Source organism: Mandrillus leucophaeus, unplaced genomic scaffold (assembly GCF_000951045.1).
Source record: "Mandrillus leucophaeus isolate KB7577 unplaced genomic scaffold, Mleu.le_1.0 Scaffold709, whole genome shotgun sequence".
NCBI classification, from domain to species: Eukaryota; Metazoa; Chordata; class Mammalia; order Primates; family Cercopithecidae; genus Mandrillus; species Mandrillus leucophaeus.
In genome coordinates, this window is record NW_012107686.1 from 325,547 (window position 1) to 351,527 (window position 25,981).

The window sequence follows — 25,981 nt, forward strand, 5'->3', positions numbered from 1 at the left end:
ACCTGTGACATTCCTTACAGCAGACAATTCTGTCACTATTACAGGCTTCATTTTTTTTACTCACTGTGTAATGCTTTCTGGGACTGAATATGGATTTGCAGGGGTTTTCAACCTCACATAAACTGCTATACCTTATACGTGCATAAACAGTGCAGTTTGAAAGGTGCTTTTTTTCACAAGTTTTTGAACCAAAGTGGCTCCATCTTGAATAGGGTTGTGTAAAATAAGGCTGAGACCTATTGGGCTGAGCTGCATTCCCAAAAGGTTAGGTGTTCTTAGTAACATATGAGATAGGAGATCCACACAAGATACAGGTCACAAAGACCTTGCTGATAAAACAGGATGTGGTAAAGAATCTGGCTAACGGGCGCAGTGGCTCAGTCCTGTAATCCCAGTGCTTTGGGAGACCGAGGCGGGCAGACCACGAGGTCAGGAGATCGAGACCATCCTGGCTAACATGGTAAAACCCCATCTCTATTAAAAACAAAAAAAAATGAGCTGTGCATGGTGGCAACACACCTGTAGTCCCAGCTACTTGGGCAGCTGAGGCCAGAGAATCGCTTGAACCCGGGAGGTAGAAGTTGCAGTGAGCCGAGATTGTGCCACTGCACTCCAGCCTGGATGACAGGGTGAGACTTCGTCTCAAAATAAATAAATAAATTAAATTAAATAAATAAGTTAAAAGAAAAATAAAAAATAAAAAAAGAATCTGGCCACCAAAACCAAGAAGGCAATGAAAGTAACCTCTGGCCATGCTCACTGCTCACTATATGCTAATTATAATTTATTAGCATGCTGAAAGACACTCCCACCAGCGCCATGACAGTTTACAAATGTCATGGCAACGTCAGGGTCAGAAAGTTACCCTATATTGTTTAAAAAGGGGAGGAACCCTCAGTTCTAGGAATTGCCCATCCATTTTCTGGAAAACTCATGAATAGCCCACCCCTTGTTTAGCATATAATCAAGAAATAACTATAAGTATACTCAGTTCAGCAGTCCATGATGCTGCTCTGCCTTTAAAGTAGGCATTTGTTTATTTCTTTACTTCTCTAATAAACTTGCCTTCACTTTACTCTATGGACTTGCCCCAAGTTCCTTCTTGCACAAGGTTCAGGAACCCTCTCTTGGGTTCCAGATTAGGGCCCCTTTCTCGTAACACTTTCACATCTCTTATTCCATTTGATCCTTGTTGCAACCATTCACAACAGGTAGAAAGGTTATTATTATCCCTACCTGACAGATAAACAAACTACCCTTCTGAAAAGTTTAGTTACCTGCCCAGGGTAATACAAGCAATACAAGAATAGTAATGTCAGCACTTAAGCGTTTGACTCCCAGGCTACTTCTATTTCTGATGCACCACACTCTCCTATTTTTACTAAAACCTTCTCAATGACAGTAGTAGAATAGATAGAGGAGTTTAGAAATGACTGTTCTGGAAATTAAAAGAGACTTATAAATAGGGAACAAGTAGCAGAACTTATGCAAACCTGTTATTTTTCTTAAACAGTGTATAGAACAATTAGACTTTCTTTCCCAAAATAACTTTTCTTATTTGAAAGACAGTTGTGTTTTTTTTTTTTTTTCTTATTTCAAAACAAATGAACATTTATTTTGGGTGGGGCAGATCCAGTGGTATAAAGGGTAAATATAAAAGAACAGCTCTTTCCTATAATAGGTCTTTTTAATGCAGGTGAAAAATTGGCACCGGCTCTCAACTTAGATATAAACAGGATAAAAAAAGGTTATCGCTACCGGCTCTCAACTTAGATATAAACAGGATAAAAAAAGGTTATCGCTACCAGTGGTTTTCTGTGTAGCTTGAAAGGGCAAAGTAGTATAAAGCATACACAAAAAAATTTGCAAACATTGCTAAAGAGCTTTTAAAATATTATGAAATTCCTGGAGTCAAATCATACTCTTGTTTTTCCTTAAGTATCTGAACATTTCTGTATTTTTTTTCCTAAAAAAGAATTCCTTCTGTGCTCCAAAGATGGAATATTATTAATACCAATAAGGTCACCACATCCAGTTGCTATAGTGTAATTCCCTAACTTAGGTCTCCAAACACTTTGTTCTTGCAACATAAACTATTCTTAAGGAGAAATGCAGATACTTAAAAGCAGGGATCCCTCCTCCAGATCAGGGAAGTGTAAGGAACTTTTCCTAAAAGCTAAGGAAATTACTGGCTTTGAGAGCTGAATGAGTCTGCAAGTAGCCTGTTTGCACCAGCCAATGATTGACTGATAGGCCAACCCCCAATCACCCAACCAAGTACTAGATTTGCCAAAGCCTGTTCTACATACCTATAAATGCAAATGTTCTGCAGAATACACATAAAGGACACATAGCAATTAAAGTTGTTAGTTGTATTGTTTGAGGAGGACTTCAGGAGCTAAGAAGATAGAACCAATATATAGATGCTATGCAAGACATAGGGGAGAAGAGAACATATAGAAAGTAAAGTAGAAATATCCAGTTCCTTTGCAACTACTAGAAGTGGAATTTTCAATGTTATACAATGTAGTAGAAAAGTAGAAGTTTGATTAAGATTTTTTATGGAATAGAAAGTGTTTTATTTTATGATATTTCCCCTCAAGATTAAAATAAATGTTAGATTTTCTCTCTAGATATTCAGAAGTAATCCTTTCAAATATTTTGGCAAATATAGATGGCAGCATTTCCATACTGCCATAGACCTGGGTTCAAATTCTGTTTCTATCGCTTGGTGCTATGTGAGAATGAATAACTCACTTAAACCTTCCAAGTCTCCATTATCTCATCTGTAAAATGGGGGCACTAATAATTCATTGATCTAATTGTTGTGAGGATTAAGAGACCGTATGTGTAAAACAGAATACTAAAATTGAATTTCTGACTGAAGTGCCAACACAGTCAATATCAGACAATGTGAGAATGAGACAGACACCCAGATTCAACATTTATAAAGGACCAGGTAAAATACTGGTTCTAAGGCCCTTGAACCCCTCAGCTACATCAAGGAAATAATAATAATAAAATGGGTCAGAAATGGGAAGGAAATATATCTGAGAATATTTTTTGAAGCAGCTCTTACTAGGCAGTGAGTTTGTGCTCCTACATTCTAGCTCCAAGCCTAGCAAGGCAGGTCTCAGAGAAGGGTCTCCTGGAGCACTTGCTTTGTGTTCCCGACTGTTGGGGGATGCAGAACTGGCACCTGACATGCTGAGAAAACTTTAAAGAGCTTGAGATGGAATGGAATGGAAATGAAAGCATTGGGAATAGGGTGCACTTCCAAAGTTGGGGGGACAAAGGATCCATGGAATCTCCTCATGGGCCACGGTGGGCCCCATGTGCATGACAGCAAGCCAGGCAGGGCTGCCCAGACACAGGGCAGCCCCATGTGGTAAGAGTCTGTGAGGAAGGAGCAGAAGCATCCCCCTACACAGGGATTAAGGTTGGAAGGTCCAACAGAAAAGGCTTGGATGAACCCAAGAATGCACCAGGAGAGGAGGAATTCAAGGGATCTGCCAGATCCAGAGCCCCAGCATCAGTTGATGTGCCGTGTCAAAAAGCTGTAGAAAGATAACTGCAGGAAAAGGCAGTAGCTGAACTTGCCGTTTCCCCTACTGCCAGTGACTGACCAAAGCAGAGTGGAGCCTCAATTTTGAGCTCTGATTAGTAACTCAGATTGGCAGTTTGTAATTTTAATGAATGCTATATTTCATAATATAAAATTATTATATAATTATCTTACAAGTGAACCCAAACATTTACTCTAAATCAGTACATGGTACAAATACCTTAACATGGCCGGGCACGGTGGCTCAAGCCTGTAATCCCAGCATTTTGGGAGGCCGAGACGGGCGGATCACGAGGTCAGGAGATCGAGACCATCCTGGCTAACATGGTGAAACCCCGTCTCTACTAAAAAAAAAAAAAAAATAGCCGGGCGAGGTGGCGGGCGCCTGTAGTCCCAGCTACTCGGGAGGCTGAGGCAGGAGAATGGCGTAAACCCAGGAGGCGGAGCTTGCAGTGAGCTGAGATCCGGCCACTGCACTCCAGCCTGGGTGACAGAGCGAGACTCCGTCTCAAAAAAAAAAAAAAAAGATATTATAGCTTGACCATATTAGGACATCATGCTTATTTAATGTAATCCTTGCACATATAAGCCCTTAACATGATGCATGACATATAGGCATGCATAAATGACATAATTGATAATAATGAGGATGACAGTGACAGTAACAAAGGTAATTTATTATATCTTTGAATAGAGAATAAAGACAGACCCAAGCTATGAGATAGTTTTTCTCATGAAAACACTCAGTTTTCCACAATACCACTCTAGTGATGTGTGTGATTCACACATGTCACAGCCAAAAGACATTTAATGTCATTTTGGACATCATTTTGGGAAACTTAGTTCGTTGGGTTTCACAAAAAATACAGGGAACTACACATGTTAAAATTTTTAACTGTCAAAGGGCTGTTGTGTTATAGAAATAATGGTACATTAGTACAGGCCCTTATAGTGTTTGAATTCTTTTTACAGTCCCAGGACTCTAAGGGGAAGCCAGCGATGAGAAGCCTAAGGAGTGTGTGTATTGTGGGTAGTGGAGTGTGAGTGGGGCATGAGGTAGGGAGAGGGAGGAGAGAACTTCCCACAGATAGGTTAGGAATATTGATAACTAACATCATACTAGCCAACCTCTAATAAACTTGAGATGGCAAATGGGCTCTGCTGTACTAGGGAAGTTATGGGAAATTGGTCTAAATATTTCTGACACCTGTCAGATCCAAATGAGTCTTACAAGCCCTCCTAGTCCTTTTTATAAACCCGTGAGCATCAAAGAATACACTGAAAAACCCTGTGTATTTTTCTGGGAATTAATTGAGATAAGATACCATGTGCAAATATTTATAACAGTACATGAGATATGACAAGCCCTTAGAAATGATTAAAATAATTTCTATTTAGTATTACTATCATTATTGTTCTGGAGAGATGCTTAACCTCCCTAAGCCTTGTGTTAGTTTCATCACCTGTTACATGGCGATAAGTATAGCAATTTCACCAGTTTGCCACAAAAATTAAAGAGAAAATATATGTAGCTCTCTCACCTGATGCCTAGTAAAGGTAGATGAGGATGATTATGATGATGATGGTGATAGTGATATGCCCTGCCTAAGGAAATACACAAAAGAAATGGTAGAGATGCTAATTCACCCAGGTCTTTCTGACCTCAAAGACTATGTTATTAATTATAATGCTATATGCTTTTTGTATTGTCCTTAAGAACAACCAAAATAATTAATTTCAAAGGCCAAACAGGGGCCACTTTTAAGAATGGACACAGAAAACCACGTTCACGTGATGTCAATGGGGAACACTGGTTGACCTAATGTGGTTCCTGAGGAGCACTGGAAGTGCCCTCTAGTGCATGAAAATATAGAGCCACAACAGCACGATGCCATTAAAAATGCACTTTCCTGTTTCGGTAAAGATGGCAGATTTAGCTTTTGAGCTTCTCTACCGTGGGGGCAGCAACTTTGTTTTAAGCCCACCCAACTTTCAAGTCGACTTCCATGTTGACCCATGGCTCAAGAGGAATTGGACGGTATCTGGGATGGAAGCTGGCTTTCTTCTGGGTCATGCTGAAACAGGGCAGGGGCTGCGTTATTCCTGAAATCCAACTAGATGAGACAACTGCCCGAAAATAACAGTGACATTCCCTTTTAGGATCTATAGTAAACAATTGTAACATTGCCCAGATGTCAGCCTGGGCCCCTATGTCCATTATAGATCTAGATGATTCTGGTTAGGACCCTCGCAATTGCACAGAAGGTAAAAATCTAGGGTCCTCCTTCTCCTGGCATTTCCTGTGAATTCCTGGGAACCTCTGACTGTTGCTTGGCTTTGCTATCTCATGTACTTCCTATATATAAACAAAGTCTCTGTCTCCACCCAAAAACAAATGCTGCTCACTCGAGCATTTATGAGTTTCACCATCTAAATATTTGGGTATCACCTAGCACCTAGTATTCTACCACCTTGAAGAATTTAAGCCCTATCCTCACCCCCTACTCCAGAGCAAGGCAAACCCAATCCCTTAATTCTTGCACAGCAGGTTAAAAATCACACTTTTTGAGCTTTTCATATCTTCATTTATAACCCAAGTAGCCTATCCCAATATTTCTTTAAACAAATCCAGTAAATTCATATTTGTATAATGTGACTCTGTCTCTTATTTCCTCATCCTGGCACAGGGAGGACATCTGTCTCGATCAAATGTCCTCTTCCAAGAATTTGGCACTACAACTGCTAAACTTCAATGAATCTTTCTTGGGTATTTGAGTTGATCAGGGGTTAAAAGCCAGGTCTGAGAAGGCTGTATTTACCAGTGTTTACAAAAGCAGAGAAAACTAGTGTGCAGAGAGGGACAGCAACAAGGGAATGCTCCTTGGGCAGCCTATCGGAGGCAGCTCACAGCCCCAGTGGAGACCAAGTGAGGCTGCAACACTGACTTATCGCTAAGAGCTTTCCTGAATATGCCTTTTATGAAGCCCAGCGTTGATCTTTCTCTGTTCTTGTCCGTGGGTTCCTTGACTGCTATACCCTGTCCCTTTCCCCATCACTTGTCAGTCTCAATGGTTTTATGCTACCTGAACTCCAAAGACTTTTGTATAAGTCTCCCTTCATCAAAAAGAGGGAGGTCTCAGAGCCAGGAAAACCCTAAAGATTTAAATCCTACTTGCATGAGAGAGATATTGTCAGATATCTGCCTTCTCAGATGGCTGACAAAGAGCTCTTGACCAAGAAGCTCGAATTCTAAGAAGACAACACAGCACCACTCCTGGCATTCCCTAAAGAGGGACCTGCAGCGAAGGCTCATCTCTGGATGAGGCTGAGGTCTTGTAAGCCATCACTTGACTCTTGAGAACTCAGCTCTCAGCACTTGCAGGTACTTGCTTCTCCACGACACAAATGTCACCACCTCGAGGAGCTCAAGCCATCTAATCACCACCGTGCTGGTGGTGGGACATGGTAAACTGTCAGCGTGTCGTGAAAGGCATCCGGGTATAGGATTGAACTTTCCAGTAGCCCACACTTGGCTGTGGGAAAAGCTGAAGAAAGCTATTTGTGCCTGTGCACAACCTCCCTGTGGCTGTTCTAAGCATGGAAGCCAAGGCCTGTGGCTGTCAAGAGTTCAGCCAGTGCACTGGGTGAGAAGAAACCAGCCCCAGGCTTTATGCATCTGCAAATGGGACGGGTTGGCACCTTTAAAGTTTCACCAAAAGCAGAGTCACCAGGTGGCCCTCTCACTACCAGTCTCTATCTCGGGTCTCTGACTGATCACACCAATCATCTTCAACAATGAATCCACGTAAAGGTGCAGATTTCTTTTCAGTGTGTTGCTGCAGGTTGTCACTAGCAGTCGATTGAGATTGATATGAGCAACACAACTTGTGTCTTCTGAGCTATGGTAAAGAAGTGTGAAACTGGGATAGCTGTGCAGGCCAATGTCTGTGGAGCATATTTCTCTCATATGTAAAAGGAATTGGTCAGACCAGACAATCTCCAAGATCACTTACAGTTCCTCAGTTCGTATGACTCTAATGGTGGGAAGAGAAATTTCAAATAATATTGTTGGAGGGAGTTCATAAAACTAAATATAGACAACTCGTAGTTAATGTCAGAGAAATTCAGAAACAAGTAAAATGGGTGAAGGATTTTTTTTTAAATGATTTTAGTAGAGAATAAACAATTTAAACTCTGCTGAAATACTGTGAACTGGGTCAAGAACCACAGGGAAGCAGAGGGAAGAACTTCCAAACCAACTGTTGGATGGCAAGTCCCAGAAAACTGCATGGGAAGGGAATAACTGCATGGGAAGGGAATGCTTTAATCCTACTCTCAACTTCCCACCCCCTTAAGGTAGGATTAAAACACACTGACAAAGGCTTTACAGTAAAGAGAGTAGATTGAGATGAATTCTGCAAAACCCGGGGATTCAATGGATGTGGCAGAAGAGAAACAGTAGTTTCACATCTCTATCTGTCTTTCAAGTAATTGCTCTATAATTCTCGTGTAAGGAAAGGAGTAACAATGTCAAATCTTATTTCTACATACTCAGAACCTTATTGTCTTTGTTCTATATGATGGCAATTGCCTCCAAAGTGGTGTCTTTTTCCTGAGCCTCGGCTCATCCATCCCACTGAAGCCAAAGGAATAATTCTAACGAGCATTGTGAACTCTCCTCTGCTGCTCAAAACCCTTTAATTTCACCCTTCCCATCTTCAGCATGGCATTCAGGGCCCTTCAAAATGAGAAAATTACCTTGCTCCTTTCTCAGCAGTTACAGATGGCCTTCCAACACACAGCCTCCTTCTCTTCCCTTTCAAGTTCAAAAAGCTACCTCTGTGTTCACAGCTAATTAGACTAAAGAAGCGAGCCTGGCCAGTGGCAGCAGGGCAAAAGCTTATGAAGTTATAGCCTAGACCCAGGTCCACACATGGTATGAAATCCTGTATTGGGGGGAACTGGAAAGTGAGATGAAGCGGTAAGTGGACAGAAGTGGAAACATACACAGGAACAAAAGCTATAGGTGGAAGCCACGAGACAGAAGAAGCCAAGAGTGGAAGAAGCCAGGAGGCAGAGAGAAGCCATCTCACAGCAGTGCCAGCAAACAGAATAGAGCGAGGGTGGCTGCACTGCTGTCCTGGTGGGGCAGTGGATTAGGGAGCAGTGAGCATGTGTAGCCAAGGGAACAACCAAGAGGATGGCTCTTGAGATCCCAGTATGACTCCAAGAACACAGTTCTTATCCTCTGTGTGGCCTCGTTGTTCAACAGCTGAAAGGGTTTCTTGTGTCTCTTACTTTCTACAGGATCCTTAAAATAATCTCCTACAAATGGAAATAGTGTGAATAAATCTCTTTCTCCTATAGACTTAAAAAAAACCACACACACACACACAAAAAAAACTGATAACTCCCAAACAACAACAACAAAAACTAATAAAGGTGGCCTAACCACAGGACAGCAGAACCGCAGAACCTTCCCTCCATTTCCGGTGCCGTATCCTGCTCTAAGGCTAAGCTCAACATCACTCTTCCATGAATATTTTCTATTGAAACAAAGTATCTGGCCAAGACAGGTGGGCTATCAGATGTCATGTGTGGTGAATCTACAAAGCCTGGGCATGTTTAAACGTGATTATGACTTTGAACAGAATCTGGTTTACTGAATGACTGCAGTAAAGATTTGTCAAGTAGCAACATGAAACGGTATAAAATGGAGGGGATATGTGTTATATTCAGGATTGGAGAAGGCAGGGAGCTGAGTAATAGCGACTGGTCAGAGATCAAGAAGAAAAGAGCAAGAATACTATTTATCTTCAAATTTTGCTTAGAGATTGAGTATATTTGAAAAGAAAGTCCCTGTTGAGTTGTTTCTGATTCGGGGACATTTAAGTGGCTTGGTAGTAGGATGAACAATGGCAGACAGTTCCCTTCAGGGTGAGATTTAAGGAGGAATAGGAGGAATGTTGAGGAGGAGACAAATAGGTGGTGATCGTGGTAAGAAGGAAAAGGGGCAAGATCAGAAGACAATGCCAGAGCTCAAAACCCTTGAAGGAATTTTGGGTTTGAGAGAGAGAATAGAGGAGGAAGAAAGAACAAAGTGCCGTCTGGGCTGACCTAGATGTGGCCCATAAATAAATCACTGTACTCAGTTTTACATAGTTTTGCTAGGCGGCCACCTGAGGGCGCTCTATGCTACACAGCTGGGAATCTAATTTTCCCCCATCAAGTAAACTATATATCCTCAATTTGCTGAAGGATAAACTTAGGTAATGCCTTAAATAAGGGTACTCATTGAAAGTGGGGGCCAAAAGCAATTCTTCCTCCCTATTTTTCTCTTCAACTAGATTAATGAATGAGCAAGACTGACCTCAATTTAAATCCCTGGGTAATTGCAAGGATTAAATACAATAACCTCAGTTAAATCTATTTAGCATTTAGTAGGTATTTAATAAATATTAGCTCCCTTCCATATATATGCACATCCTGACATACAAATTTGCCAAATACAGGAACAAGAGAAGGAACATAAAGAGGAATCGCACCAACCCTTTATCTCTCCAAAGGAGGCAGGGCTCAGAAATCCTGAAATGAATACAAAGCTAGGCTAGGAAATCATTCCAGAGAGCGAATTGCTGCTGCTCCTTTCATTGCATGTTGCTGCTTGTACATAATAACCAGAGGGAATAGAACACAAACAGCTGGGAAATAAAGATGAAAGCAAAACTGTATCAGCAGGGAGAGACACACAACCCCCTGAGAATCGAGCGGTGTCAGGAAAGATAAGCTGAACAAGGTCAGCTGCGTGGTATTTATCGTCTGAGAGAAAGATCATTAGACTCCTGCCCATTTCTGATCGTCTCTATTGGGGTCAAGGTGGAGAATGAAATACATGGGCCCCAGTTTTCAAAGTTTTACACTAAAGTCCTGTTCCTATAATAAAACAGAGCTATGGACAAAAGCATGCATCACTATAAAAGCCAACTGTGGAAATTTAGATGTCTGAAAACAAAAGAAATTCTACTTCCCCTTGCAAATGGAGCAGGTTGAGGTTTCCCCAACTCCCGGGTCCTCTGTAGCACGTTTTGTGGCCTTCTGCTGCCCTCTAGTGTCTTTTTAAGGTATAGTAAAACATAAGGAAGATAAAAAAAAAAAAAAAAATTCTCCCAATAATCCTAACCAGCCAATAATGTGACTTCAGTCCAGGGCTGGCAAAACAAACAAAAAACAGTAAAATTCTGAAATAAAAGCAAAACCAGTATTTATACAAAAATTTAAAAGTCAGTTAAATTTGGCCTCAACATAGATCTTGCATTATTTCAGGACTCTGTAGCACATGGCATCTCTATCAGTCAATGCACTTAAAGAAAAAAAAAAAAAAAAGATGCCTGTTGTTTTCTGAACATCTCTCTCAAATGATTATTGCCTTGGTTGGTGTCAGATAGGATCCAGAAATCTGCACTTCACAAACATCACTGCATGATTCTCATGTAGTTAAAATTGGCTGACCTTCCTTTGAGAAGCACCAAAGATAGTTGCAATGACTTTCAGCAGGGTGGAGAGTAAATCTGATGTTTTCTTTAATTCTTTAAGAATACAATCTATTGACCAAAATAAATCAACTTTATTTTTCCTGCAGCTCAATGCTATGTGATTAGTATGCAAAGAAAACGCTGCTGTCTATGTCTGCGCAAAGAGTTCATGTAGAAGTTCTCCTTTATGAATAACCCCCTCTAAAATCCAGTAGCCATCCAGGTGGAAAAAAGAAACAATGCCTCGTTGCTCTTACTCACCCTTCAAATATCCCTCAAGCATTACTGCCACAAAAAACCTTTCCAGGTGATCCCAGCTTCGTTTCAATGCCCCACTACAGCTCCACAGCATCCTGTCCTTCTCTGTCCTACAAGTGCTCCTTCAATGCTAGTGTTCTCCTAGAGACGGAGAGCTTTCCATTGCAGAAACCCTGTTGTGCTCTTTCCAAAGTCAATGCTCCGTAAATACTCATGCTCTGGCCAACGCCCACAGCCACACTTACCCAAAGTGGTGATGATGGGAGACAAGAGACATCAGGTCCCACAGCAGGCTGTCCTCAAACTCCCTCTAGCTGATGGTGCACATGATAAGAGGCAACAGGGGATGACTGTTGCCATCGGATCACACACCCAATTTATCAGCCCAAACTTGGACTCATTTTAGAAACTTGCTCTTACTTTTCCACAACGCAGAAGGTATTATTCTATACTAATGATTAGCCCCTTCACATGGGAAATTCACAAGCAATTTTAATTATGCTTTTTTAAAAAACACAAGTACAGTGAGTTCATGACTCTATATCTTAATATTATGTAATATGCCATTTTAAAATTCATAAAGTGTTTTTTTCTTTATTATGGGCAAAGCCTGTTTTATCTTCAGAATCATGCATCATTTAATGCTTTAATAAAAATTAACTCTGAAGTACTTAGATGTGTTAAGTACCCCCACCAGAAGGAATCCTGGACTACAATCTCCTATTACCTTCACTTCCATTTGTTAATGAACAATACGCGGATATTTACTTCTCAGGAGACAGTGTCCTAACTATCTGAAGAAATACAATCCATTGTTTAGCATTGCTTCTCTGAACCCTCAATGTGCATGTGCATAGCACATACTTCAACCAATTATGAACTGCTTTTTTTTAGCCATTTTAATCTCCAACAGAGTATCCCTAATTTCCCGAGAAGTTCACTTATACTTACTGATGTCTCACCTACACAAACAGGGCACTTTTTGCTTTAGCTTTGGTAGCTTGGTCAATACACTGAATTTTACAATCTCTCCCTTTCTTTTGACAATTACCACCTGAGATCACTGTGCTAAACAGGGAGGGGCACATGAAAAGTACAGAAGAAAAAGCACTTCAACCAGAGAGAATAAAGAGAAAGGTTTGGCCTGTAAGAAGCACTTCTTTGAATTTCATTTTATTTTTTGAGCCAAGCTATTAGATTTGTGGGTACAAATAAGATCTCTTTGAAGTTAACGAGAAGCCCACTGTGAAAGAAGGGAGATGGCCATTCCTACACATTGTATGTGTTGAACAAATGAAGTCCCAGGATTCAAAATATATTCTGCAATTACAGAAAGTGAAACACTTTTCTTTCTCCTTTCACCTTATTTAGAAAGAGCATTTTTCTCTAGAAAGAGTTCTGTTGAGGCTGGGTGCAGTGGCTCACACCTGTAATCGTAGTATTTTGAGAGGCCGAGGCGGGCAGATCACCTGAGGTCAGGAGTTCGAGAGCAGCCTGACCAACATGGCAAAAACCCGTCTCTACTAAAAATACAAAATTAGCCAGGCGTGGTGGCAGGCTCCTGTAATCCCAGCTACTTCAGAGGCTGAGGCAGGAGAATTGCTTGAACCCGGGAGGCAGAGGTTGAAGTGAGCTGAGATTCTGCCACTGCACTCCAGCCTGGGTGAAAGAGCAAGACTCTGTCTCAAAAAAAAAAAAAAAAAGTTAAATTTTATCTTTCCATTTTCCTAACTCCCCTCTCCAATGTATCTACCTTTTGAATCAAAGGGAAAGATCCCATCAATAAAATGAGCAACTCTTTCCAAGAAAAATTATGCCTGCAATGACATCTGTGGGGCTTTGTGATGCATCAGGATAGAGCGAAGAATCCATGGGGTTGGGGGAGGGTGTTGGTGTTGTTTTATCCCTGGGCAAGTCATTCAAACCTCAGATTTTCTACATTGAGAATAACATGCTAATAACACCTTCTGGAATGCCTGTTGTAGTGTTAAAGGAGATGGGATACACACATATATTCTTAGTGAATCACAAAGTGTGATTCAAATAGAAACTTCAGTCATTTCTCTTCTATTATTGACATGTTTTCTCAGCATTTTGTCACGTACATTTGAGAAATGAAGTATCAATAAGGAAGAGAAACGTATGTTAAGACTTTCTTAGCAGCTGGTGAAAGAAGCATTCCCGTGTGTGTGTGTGTGTGTGTGTGTGTGTGTGTGTCTCTGTGTGTGTTTGTTGGGATGGGGGATAGAATTCACTGTTGTAGACACAGGGTATCTAAGCCAGGCTCAACTCCTGTCAGTCAGGGAGTCTGACAGTATCTAGGAAACCTTACCAAGGAAAGAAAATTAATAAACTCTAGAATAAGCTCCTATATATGTGGTTCCCTGACTCCAAATCAGTTGAAAACTATTGGGACTTAAGTAACTTACAAATGCCTTTTTAATAGCCAGACTAGTATTATATTTTTCTAACTTTTTACATTTTAATCATGCATGCTTTCTTAGGTGAGGCATTTTTTGAGCTGTTATTAAAAATACATAGGTTCCTACCACATTAAAGGGGAGCAGAGACTTGTGTGTTGTATTATTAATTATGTGCTGAAAATGAAATTCTGGTCAGTCTTTGCAGAAGGTACAAACACACTCCTAAGCAAAGGATTTCCCATGTGAAGGGAGACCGTGAGGTGCAAGGCTGGCTACTCGGACTTAACATGCACTTACTCTTGAGGTCTAAGTTCCTGGCTCCGGCGGTGATTTGCGTTGTGATTTTTGTGTCAATCTTTACAGTGTGGAGGTTGCTGGTGTCCCTTGATATCATCACATTGTGCCACTGATTGTCATTGAGAGGTTTATTTGAGCTTCCTTTGATGAGGTTAGCACCATTTCCCAAATCAAACACGTAATGTAAGTACCTGGGAAAAAAATGAAAGGGGAAAGTGCCATCACTTTTTAAATTTTGATGAAGCTAAAGTAGATATTACAAATGGAGATTTTTTTTTTTAAAGTGGTTCCATCCTTACTAGAAGTCATGACAATGAATTACATAGAAACTCAGCTATCAGGAAGGTAACAAACATTATTCTGTTTCAGCAAGGAGGATTATTCAGTGTCTTCACTAAAGGAAATGGTGAAAATTATTTTTAAAATCATAGTCTACATTTAACTTTATGAATTTGGAAAGTAATATCTTTCACCACACATTTCCTATTTCCATAATTCCCTCCATCCTTTTCTAACCACTGAAATGGCCATTCTTCTCATTCTTGCACCTGCTTTTCTCCTCTATCTCAATTCCCTGTTTGAGTATAGGGAATGTGTACTCATCCTTCGACAACTAGATCAAACAGCCACTCCCTGCTCCACACGTTTTTCTAATTTCCCTGAAGACTCTCCTAAGCCTTTACATGTGATCATCTCAAGGAACATGTCACAGTGCTTTTCTTTTCTATTTATGTGTTCATCTACAAATCCTAGGATTGTGTGTTGGTGTGTGTGGGTGTGACTCGGGGTGGTAGAAATCTGAGATGTACATAAGGGTGGTAGAAGTATATATATTTATATCTGTGCATGGCACATGATGTAGCATATTGTAAATATGGAATAATATTTGCTGAATAAGTGAATAAACGCTCCTATCAATTAAAATACATTAAATTTTCCTCACAGTTTTAAGGAAAGTTTACATAAGTCTTCCTTTCTAAATTCACTGAGGAACTCTGACATAGAATGAAGTTTGAGTTAAAAGGATTTTTTGAAATTTAAATAATCTGCATATTGAATTGGCTATTTAATTTAGCTTAGACTATCCTACAAACTTGTAGCAATGCTTTTGTGGAATTACACTGTGCGTAGTCAGGAAGTGCCCACTTGAATCGTAAGATTCATGAAAGGCCTACCATAAATTAGAGCCTGATGTACTTTGTACCTCGTATGTGAAAATGCAGGTGCAAAAAACTGTCCTGAATCCATATTAATTTAAGATACCTAAGAAGTGATTTAAACAAATGCATTCTTATTTGTCCTCCACCTACTCCGGCCCCCCGCCTTATGAGCCAGTGTGTTCTTCTTAGTGTATATTTTTGGAAACTGATGTCCGTTTTTCTAAAGTTTTATTTCTTTGTTATTGAACAGGCACGTACTCACCCTTTAACTAATTCAACCACAATAAAGTCATTTCCATCCCCACTGTTATATAGAATTAGTCCATCTAGGGATGTTGTCTTGAACTGGAAAAAAAGATGCATAGAAGTGTAGGCTTGCAAGGTAGCTAAGGCAACATAGCTCGATTTGGTCTTGAAGGTGACAGGATCTGCTATGATGTTCCTGAAGCCAAATCTGGCATTGAGCTCACAGTAATCTATGTCGCCATTTTTACACAGATCAATGTATGCCATTCCATTAAATGTCAGGCTCTGCAGGTGTCCAATGAAGTTGGAGGGGACAGAAGAAAGATACCGTCGTTCTGTGATGATGCCAGTCTCTATGTTATGGAACTCCAGCCTAGTATGATCACCTGCCATTTGACCTAAAAGAGAAGATAATATATGATTATTTTCCGTATCTGAAAGGCACTTTGAACTTTAGGCTTTCATAGCAATATCACATTGTAAAATACAAGGAGCCAAATACCTCCTTGGTACTCAGTTGTATATAGTAAGAATACTTAAATGATGCTAAAAGGTAAGCCTGGATTATGTAATAAAACATTCTAAGGACAGGTTTTAATCGTCCAAATTTTAGTCTTAACAAAAAATTCCTCATTAACAAAAGTAATGGTATTTTTAATTTATTTTATTTTATTTTATTTATTTATTTTATATATTTTTTGAGACGGAGTCTCGCTCTGTCGCCCAGACTGGAGTGCAGTGGCACGATCTCGGCTCACTGCAAGCTCCGCCTCCCGGGTTCACACCATTCTCCTGCCTCAGCCTCCAGAGTAGCTGGGACTACAGGCGCCGGCCACCATGCCCGGCTAATTTTTTGTGTTTTTAGTAGAGATGGGGTTTCACTGTGTTAGCCAGGATGGTCTCAATCTCCGGACCTCGTGATCCAGCTGTCTCAGCCTCCCAAAGTGCTGGGATTACAGGCATGAGCCACCACGCATGGTAATGGTATTTTTTAAAGGCGAAAAATAAACAAATTAGCAAGAGAGTGAGGAAACAGTAAAAGAAAGAGGGAGGAAAAAGGGAAAGAAGGGAGGGTGCACAGAGACACGCATTAGGGGCAGTGATTATTCTCAGGCATCCCACTAGAAAGTGATATATCTCAGCTTCATGGTTAGGTAATGTTATTCCTTATAAATGTTCTTCCAGGAAAAGAAAAAAAAAATGACTATATAGTTCCCTATACCCAATAGAAACAGTAGAGAGTTGCAGCCCTTTCTTCCAGTAATGAAACATGAAAGTGTGTTTGAAGTTAAATATATACTATTCTCTTTCCCTCTTCATGCTCAATAATGGCCATAGCTTTTGTTCACGTTAGTCTTCTAAACACATTAGAAATCGTGTTGATTTCTGGACCTATGCCATTTTTTTGGTCCTTAAATTTTGTATAGCTAAATTGAGCAAAATACACTAATTGAAAGCCTGCCCAATTTTGATAATACCAGTAAAATTAGCCCACCATGCTCCATATCACAAGGCAAAAATCTTTAAACATCCTAGGATGAAGCTTGGATGCAAATTTATTTAGCAATTTACTATTCCACTCAGTCCTCATTTCTTTCTATCCCTCCATATTTCTCTGTCAAACCCATTAATAGCAAACTTAGTCCCGTCTTTATCTCCAGAGTGATCATTTTACCTGTTTGCAAGGTTGAAGGTAAGATAAATAAGCAAAGATGTGAACTTGTTTTCTAAATATTACAACACAACATAAACATAAAGTATTTGTATCAATACTAGTGGTTCACACCCAACATCTTGCTCTTGTCTAAATAAACTGTCAGTCACTCTCTTCTGCAACTAAAAATGTTCACTTATGTTGTAATCAAGTTCTTCCAGGTGCTAGCTTCCCCATCCGATTTGCCATAATTGGAAATGTATCAAGTTATGCCATTCCATCATCCATGTTAATGAAAATATTAATTAGAGCTAATCCTAGAATCAGCCCCTGACAAAATGCATTGAACCTTTTCTCCAGGGGTAGTGAAGACTGAACAACCACCTATGTGTGTCCCCTTCAGCCAGTCTGACAAATTTCCATCTCTTTAGTCAAGACAGTAAAATATTAGATAGCATTTTAAGGAAATATCTCTAAGTAAAATTTCGATGGCATGCTTTTTGTTGTGCAAGAAAAACTGTTTACATATTTGGTTAATTGTCTTTGATGATTATACATCTATTTGTGCACAAAACTCCCCTGAACTGTACTTAACCCTATTTCATTTTCAAACACTCTTTATTAGTTTTAATCCTGGAAACAACATTCTACTCATCTTTGGCATGTTCTCTTTTCAGTCATTGGCTTGTTCTGATTCCCTTTCTGCAAACATTTTTAAAACAAAAATGTCACCATAAATAATTGTTTCGTTTCTTCCTACCCTCACCACCATACCTCCTGATTGTCTATCTGATGCAAAAGTACCATTACATCCTTGCCAGTTCTGGTTTTTCCTGTGACATCATTTCTATCTTCTCCCTCAGTTCTTCCTGTTCAATGACCTCAATATTGTTCTGTGGGGATCTACTTCTCTGGTAACAAATAAAATTAATATTTAATTATTTCCAAATATAAATCTCTAGAGACACCAGCAACATTGAATTAAGAAGCTAAGTACAATGAAGAATATGAGAAGCTTAAAAAATGGGCTAGGCATGGTGGCTCATGTCTGTAATCCCAGCACTTTGGGAGGCCTAGGCAGGTGGATCACCTGAGGTCAGTAGTTTGAGACCAGCCTGGCCAACATGGTGAAACTCTGTCTTTACTAAAAATACAAAAATTTGCCAGGCGTGGTAGTGGGTTCCTGTAATGCCAGCTACTCGGGAGGCTGAGGCAGGAGAATCGCTTGAACCTGGGAGGCGGAAGTTGCAGTGAGCCGAGATAGCGCCATTGCTCTCCAGCCTGGGCGACGGAGCAAAACTCCGTCTAAAAAAAGAAAAAAAAAGTCATGTAGGCCTTGCCTTGATTTTTATTCGATGCTACATTAAAATATGAGCCTTAACTCAGTGAACCCTACCCTGATTCTGAAATTACCATGTTTCATCTTAAAGGCTCTATTAATGAAACAACCAATAGTAAAAAAAAAATTCTGAAAAAAATATTTCTAACACTTGAAATTAAACATTACCCCCAGTTGTCAAGTTCTTAGCAGCTCTAAAAAAAGGAAACACCAGTGAATTCCAGACTAAGGAGTTCAGCAACAAAAATAAGACAGTACCCATTTTCCTTTCTCAAAGGAATAGGATATGCACAGAGAGCACAAATAACAAAAACGTAGTAAAACAGCATTGAAGCAACTATGGCCCAGTTACATGAAAAAAAAATTACAATTGCAGTAATGGCAGATATATTTGTTCATTGGGGAGAATTAGCTCCCAAAACCCATTATTTGATGACTAAGAAAATATTAACTAATTGTTGCCTTCTTTAAAAAATATTATTTTTTCTCAGGATTTTACTCCAATGTTTAATCCTCATCAGTAATATAGCTGCTTCTACTACTGTAGATATTTGTTGATTAAATAAGAAAAAAATTATAAGACTTTGAAGGGGAAAGATTTTAATGTTCTAATCATTTAAAAATGCACTACCCAAGGAGAATTTGGAATTAGCAAAATGCCTCTGATCAAAATACCTAAGGTATAGCAGATTGACAATAATCTCCAACAAGACAACAACCAAAACATGTTTCCTAGATGCTGTGCTTGTATAGAAATCTCAATATTTCCAAGTCAAATATTTTTACCAAAATAGATAGCAAGGTTAATGTGTGTTCTGTGTTAGGTTACATTTCTCATGTCGAGCAAAATAACCCTCCCTTATGTTCACTTGTTAATTCACCTAAAATTACTGATTGTGTGGTATATGTGTCAGGTGCTAGCCTTCGTATTGGAGAACTAGTGTTGAGAGGAGCAGAAAGGGCCCATTTTCTCCAAACTCAGGATCTATTGGAGAAAAGCACACAAAAGAGGTAAGGATGTAATTAAATATATAATAACAAAACTCAGAGAAATGCTACGAATTTCATGAATGGGGTATTGTGTTGCTTAATGTGAAATGGAAGAAGATGCCTAATTTGATATTTAAGCTAGATTTGAAGAATTAAAAAGAGAAAGCTATGCTAAGAATCGGAGAAAGGCAATCAAGGGTGGATTCCAGGAAGGGGAGACGAATGAAGGAAGGCTTTTGGATGAGAAACAGCTAGAGAGCATGGCTGGGGAACTGGGAGCAAGTAGGTTGGTGACCCACATGGAATTGAAAGGAGTGGGAGTGCCAGGGTCCAGATTTCTCACAGTGCTTCTTATATTCAGAGCTAAGGAGGATTTGAAGCAGGGGTTAACCATGACTCGTGTGTGTGTGTGTGTGTGTGTGTGTGTGTGTGTGTTTATTCCCTTTATGGGTGCAAGAGATTGGATAGTGAACTATGGCAGCTATAGTAGAAATGAAAATCATCAACAAAAAGATAATTTTACAGATATAATTTCTAGGGTTTACTAATGATGTACAGAATGATAGAAATGAAGGGAATGGTGATGCCTGGCTTCCAGGCTTGGGTAACTGGATATACGGTGAACGTTGTTCCATAAAGGACATACACACAGAGATATAAAAAACACAATTCTAGAATTTTTTAGACAGACTAGATGATGAGTTGAAGCCCAGTGACTTTCCACTTAGGGATTCCACATAATTCGTACAACCCCTTGTCATCTACGACCTAGGAAATCTCCTTCCTTGGGCTTCTCTGCTGGCAACTACTATCCTCATGACCCTAGGTGAGGTGCAAACATTCCCAAGAACAGCCTGAATATGTACTGCCCTGTGTTCCACAGATACCTGACTTAATAGAATTACTATAAAACTTAAAGATATGGGAAAATGTAGGACTTTCCATGAAGAGTCTCTAGTAGTTTCCTTTTGAAAAATCTTCTCATTTGGTGATTTCTGACTTGCTGTAAAATTTAATAAGAAACTCCCATTGCTTCTCTGATTTATGGGTGGCTTCAAGTGGCCAGTAGGATATTTGAAAGAAATCTCAATCTAAAGCTTTCATTGCCACATTTGGAAGCCTTTTATGTACTATGTAAATCAAGGCTGAATCATTCTTATGAATTGTTGGCTTTCATGAGATCTCTGACAAAAAGGAAGGAAGGAAGGAAGGAAGGAAGGAAGGAAGGAAGGAAGGAAGGAAAAAATCAACAATGTGCCTAAGTTATTTAAAAAATAACTCAGCATTTGATGTTAAGTGTTAGGAAGAAATGAGACAAATAGTCATAAACCAATCCTGACTTGTTAGTTGGTTTATTGACTGTAGTGGTATGGGCAAAGCAATTTTGAAACTATTTTAGATGCATTATTGGATTAAGCAAATGAATAAATGACATTACTGGGAGCCAGGATTCTCATCTCGGACGAAAACACATGTAAGTATGGAATGGGAAAAATAAACAATGCTGTAGGTATGAAGGTAACAGTGTAAACTCACACTTTATAAAATGTGTGTATGTGTGTGTAAACTCACACTTTATAAAATGTGTGTATGTATATTTATGTGTACATATAATGTATATGTCTGTGTGTACATACATTTACATGTATGTTTGGGTGTCGGTATATATACTTGAATACATTTCCTATCTGTCTGCTGAAGGGGTTAAGAAGCAAAGATACCCCAGTAGCATTGAGGACACCTACCACCCAAATCTTGATCTATATCATTCCTCATAAATGGTAATTAAATGGCTAATTCTAGGGGTGAAGTATAGTAGATAAAAGTTGTAACTGGAACATCCTGTTATTACAAGAAGTAAGAAAAGGGCCAGGCACGGTGGCTCATGCCTGTAATCCCAGCACTTTTGGAGGCCAATATGGGTGGATCACCTGAGGTCAAGAATTCAAGACCATCTGGCCAACATGGTGAAACCTCATCTCTACAAAAATTAGCTGGGCATGGTAGCACACGCCTGTAATCCCAGCTACTTGGGAGGCTGAGACAACAGAGTCACTTGAACGTGGGAGGCAGAGGCTGCAGTGAGCTGAGATCAGTCCACTGTACTCCAGCCTGGGCAACAGAACGAGACTCCATATCAAAAAAAAAAAAAAAAAAAAAAAAAAAGAAAAGAAAAAAAAGAAAAGAAAAAAGGAAAGAAAAAGAAAAAAAAAAGTAAGTACAAAAAAAAAATGAAGGCATGTCATGAGATCATAGAGGCCAACTTAATGAAATTCACACTGGCAAAAATTGAAAAAACATTTGGGCACCAAAATCATAAGACAGAGTAATAATGAAGTATTATAAAAACATAGCAATAGTGGGTCTACAACAAAAAGAAAAAAAGGAAAGGAGGAAGACAGAAAAAAAGAGAAATGAAAAGAAAGACCAATTAAAAAAAAGAAAGAAGGGAGAGAGAAGAAGAGTCCTTGCTTGCAGCAGAATGCTAAGCATTGACTGTAAATGTGGAAGGAGTGCTGGAGTTTGAAAATAATCAATTTTTGTAACTCTCAGTGCAAAGACTGAATCAAGTAAAACTCTCCAGTAGATACTAAATCTAGGGCAAAATTGTGATGAGGTACAGGATATGTGCATGGTCTTAATATCTCCCCATAGACAGTTTACTAGTTGAAAGGGACAAAACGTAATTGTGAAATGGAGAAAATGGACAACACGTTGACCTAGTGGTCAAATTAAATCACCAAAGACGTGGGCAGCATGTGCTCCGATGGGATACTGTACAGAGGACATAACAATAGCAAAGCAGTATTTCATCCAATAATGTAAAATACACATTCAATCATGAGGAGACATCAGATAAACATAAACTGAGTGACTTTGCATTAATACAAAACAGGAAGAGATTATATACTTCAACAATGTTAATGTAATGAAAACAAAGAATGTTCATGGAAATGTTCTGGATTAAAGGAGGCTAAAGAAACATGACAACTTAAAAAAAAAAAATAGCTGGCCCTAGACTGCACACTGTGCTGGAGGGGAAAAATGCTTATAGCATATTAATAACATTGAATCAACTGACAAAGCTGGAATATGGATGACAGATTAGAAAAATAAATTGTATCTATGCAAAGTTTACTAAAGTCAGTGGCTTTTATTTCTTAAATAAGGGGATATTCCCATTAAAAAAATATATATATATGGTGAAGTATTTCAGGTTAAAGGGACATTGTATATGTAACTTACCCTCAACTGGCTAAGAGAAAAGTAAGAAAGAGAGAGAGAAGAGACAGTGAAAGAGCACAAATGTCAAAACAAGTTGGCTTAAATGTTCACAATAGTAAAGCTATAAGGGTATTCTTTGTATTATTTTTGGAACTTTTTGTAAATTTGAAATTATTTTGAAATAACTTTCTAAAATAAATTTCTTAAAAAAATGTTTTTCACCATTCTTCGGTTTTCATCCCTGGTACATCCACTGCAGTAAAGGACTTATTACTTTACATCCTGGACCATCTAAAACACTACCACATAATTAATTTCGCTCAAAACATATTTTCTCCACTTACTCTTCAGTTTAAATGCAGTGACTTCCAATTTCCTGAAAGTCTACGAAATATGAACTCCTTCATCTAGACCATCAACTCATTGGCCTCAAAAGGCCATTCTAGTCATGCCCACCGCCATATGTTTGCAAGAAGCAAAATGAAGCTTCTTAGTTCCCTGAACATTACTTTAGCCCCATCAGCATCATTCTTTCTTGTGTGGAATTCTCTCCTGCATTATCCTTTCTTTAAAGCCTAGATCAAGTATTATCAATTGCTTTAACAATACCTGAAACCAAGTTCCTCAACTTCTCTTCTGAACTCCAAGACCATAAAGTACTCACGTCAACCATTCAGTAGTTCATCCATTACTCTATGTAACATATCATACTCTATAACAATCTGTGTTTTATATGTATGTGTGTATTTTCCTTATAATAACATGCATTGTCTAAGAAAATACTTTCTATAGAGCCATACACTTACTAGGATATTGACGAATATAAAGCAATGGACTGTAAGTCAAAAACCAACCAACCAAAAAACACAAAACAAAAAACAAACATAGGTTCTCTCCTTAGATCTCGTAACACATTCCAATAAAACATAATTCACTTATCCTGCTCGAGTACCACTTATCTCATCTACAGAATGGGAATATGTGTGTGCCCTATCTACTTCACAGGACTCTGTAATATTCGGGAGGCACTCAGAGACTTAAAAATGTTCTGTTGTGGCCGGGCGCGGTGGCTCAAGCCTGTAATCCCAGCACTTTGGGAGGCCGAGACGGGCGGATCACGAGGTCAGGAGATCGAGACCATCCTGGCGAACACGGTGAAACCCCGTCTCTACTAAAAAAATACAAAAAACTAGCCGGGCGAGGCGGCGGGCGCCTGTAGTCCCAGCTACTCGGGAGGCTGAGGCAGGAGAATGGCGTAAACCCGAGGCAGGAGAATGGCGTAAACCCGGGGGGCTGAGCTTGCAGTGAGCTGAGATCCGGCCACTGCACTCCAGCCCGGGTGACAGAGCCAGACTCCGTCTCAAAAAAAAAAAAAAAAAAATGTTCTGTTGTAGTTCTGGCATGATCTTGCTGTTGGCAGCTGCCTCTTCCCAGCTCTTACATGTGACCTTAGATCCTAATGCTCATTTCCATGTCTTTTGAGAAAATCTCGTTGTCCAAACTATGGATGCTGATCTAAAAAACAATCCATTCCTTTTCAAAGAACTGTCCTAGACCAAAACTAATCGAACTTCGGCTGATACTCTTCTGCCTTGTAAAATTGTTTACCTTCCTTCCCTAAGGAATGATTCTTTCAAAAGTTTAAAATCCTATAGGTCATATCTCCACATTGATACAGTTGACTGTTCTCTGGGCATGGGGACCTCCTTCAAATTGAATGAACAGACATATATCCACTGTAAAAGGACCATTTTGTGCTTTTTACCAGAATAATTAACACGGCTATCTTCTCTGAAAAAAGAAAAAGAAGCTAATATCCCAGTGGGTCATGTGCTTGGAGTTGTTTTCAAAGTAAATAAAGGCACAAGGATTTGTCTTCCTTGTGGCTTTCCTGTGTTTCTAGGGTGGATCTGCATACAGCTCACCTCAGGAATGTAAAAATGGGGGTTGAACTTGACATCCTCAATATTAGAATTTAACCAACTAAGATAAATGGCCAAAAATAATCTATTATAGCTTAAAATGAAAAGGCATTTCATCTGACAGTATGCCAGTGTATCTATCAACTTACCTAGAAGTTAAAAGATAAAACTTGCAGTTTTTCTTGACCAAAACATATACAAAGCAAAACAAAACAAAACAAAAAACTCAACAGATATTGGCATCTAAACATGACTGCAATATTTGATGAGGCAGTAAGATATTTATCAGGCCACAAAAATAAAATATATTATAAATTCTTCTTGCACTATTAAAGGGCCAATAATATGACATAAAACGTGTCATTTTTGGGGAAAAACACTTAACAGACTGCTTATTTAATAAAATTGTTACTAGAAAAAATCAAATAAAAATGGATTGTGTGTATAAGCTTCAAGTTGTGTACCAGCTTTGGTGTGCAAAGTCACCTGCAAGAAATGAGAGTCAAAAGTGTTAGCATAGGAAAAGGCAATGGGAACAGGGGTGCTTACCTGTCATGGCCTGTTGGTCATCCACCGTTAACTTTAAACTTTTTCCACGCCGAACTACACGCACTGTGTGCCACTCGTTGTCATTGAGGTTATAGCCGGCAAAAAGAGTCTCAGGACCTTTGCCTGTAGAATATGCCAAACAGTCATTATGGACACTCAGAATCAGTCAAGCAAATGAACCTCACAGAGAGTGAGAGAAAGAGACAAAGAAGCGGGGAAGGTGAGGGACAGGGTAGAGAGAGAGAAGAGAGCAAGAAAGAGAGAGAGGAGGGAGAGAAAGGAGAGAGAGAAGAGAGGTGGGCTGGACCAATTTTCAAGCCCATTAGAGTCATAGCAAGCAAGGAAAATGACAAATTTACAAACATTCAGGTGTGACCATTTAAGAATCTTTAACCCTACGCATTGATCTATAACAAGTAAATTAACCTGCTGTCATAAATAGGCACAGTCAATATAGAACTGGGAACCCACCCAAATTTAAACACAGATTTTAAAAATAAATTCTCTGATTTTTAGTTACCACTTTCCTGCGAACAAAGTGTCTAGCCATCACATAACCTCTGAGTTCTAGAAGATATCTGACTGCAGCTCACAAGCTAATCATTTTCAGTGAGATAAGTCTTCCAGTAGACTCTGGGAGAAGGTACTATCTTGTGTGATAGCTGGTATTCTGCTCTTATACCTGGTACCTACAGTGCTCAACAAGTTCTTAGGTTCTTTAGCCTCCTAGATGTATGGAACGTTGAGTCTAAAAAATACATAGAAATAAACCTTACAACTAATGGACCTGTATGTCGCAAATCTCTCTGTGTGTGGTGGAG

General features: G+C 39.4%; 1 protein-coding gene across 1 annotated transcript in view; it reads right to left on the minus strand.

Annotated features, from left to right (window-relative positions):
- Positions 1 to 25,981, minus strand: part of LOC105528199 (neurexin-1) — a gene marked incomplete at its 3' end in the record, with an annotated part of 881,468 nt that overhangs the window by 288,536 nt on the left and 566,951 nt on the right. The window contains exons 12-14 of the mRNA XM_011964822.1: positions 25,161 to 25,283; positions 15,498 to 15,879; positions 14,076 to 14,266 (exon numbers count right to left, since the gene is read on the minus strand). Coding sequence (XP_011820212.1) covers positions 14,076 to 14,266; positions 15,498 to 15,879; positions 25,161 to 25,283 — 696 coding nt within the window. The remainder of the gene's footprint in view (positions 1 to 14,075; positions 14,267 to 15,497; positions 15,880 to 25,160; positions 25,284 to 25,981) is intronic.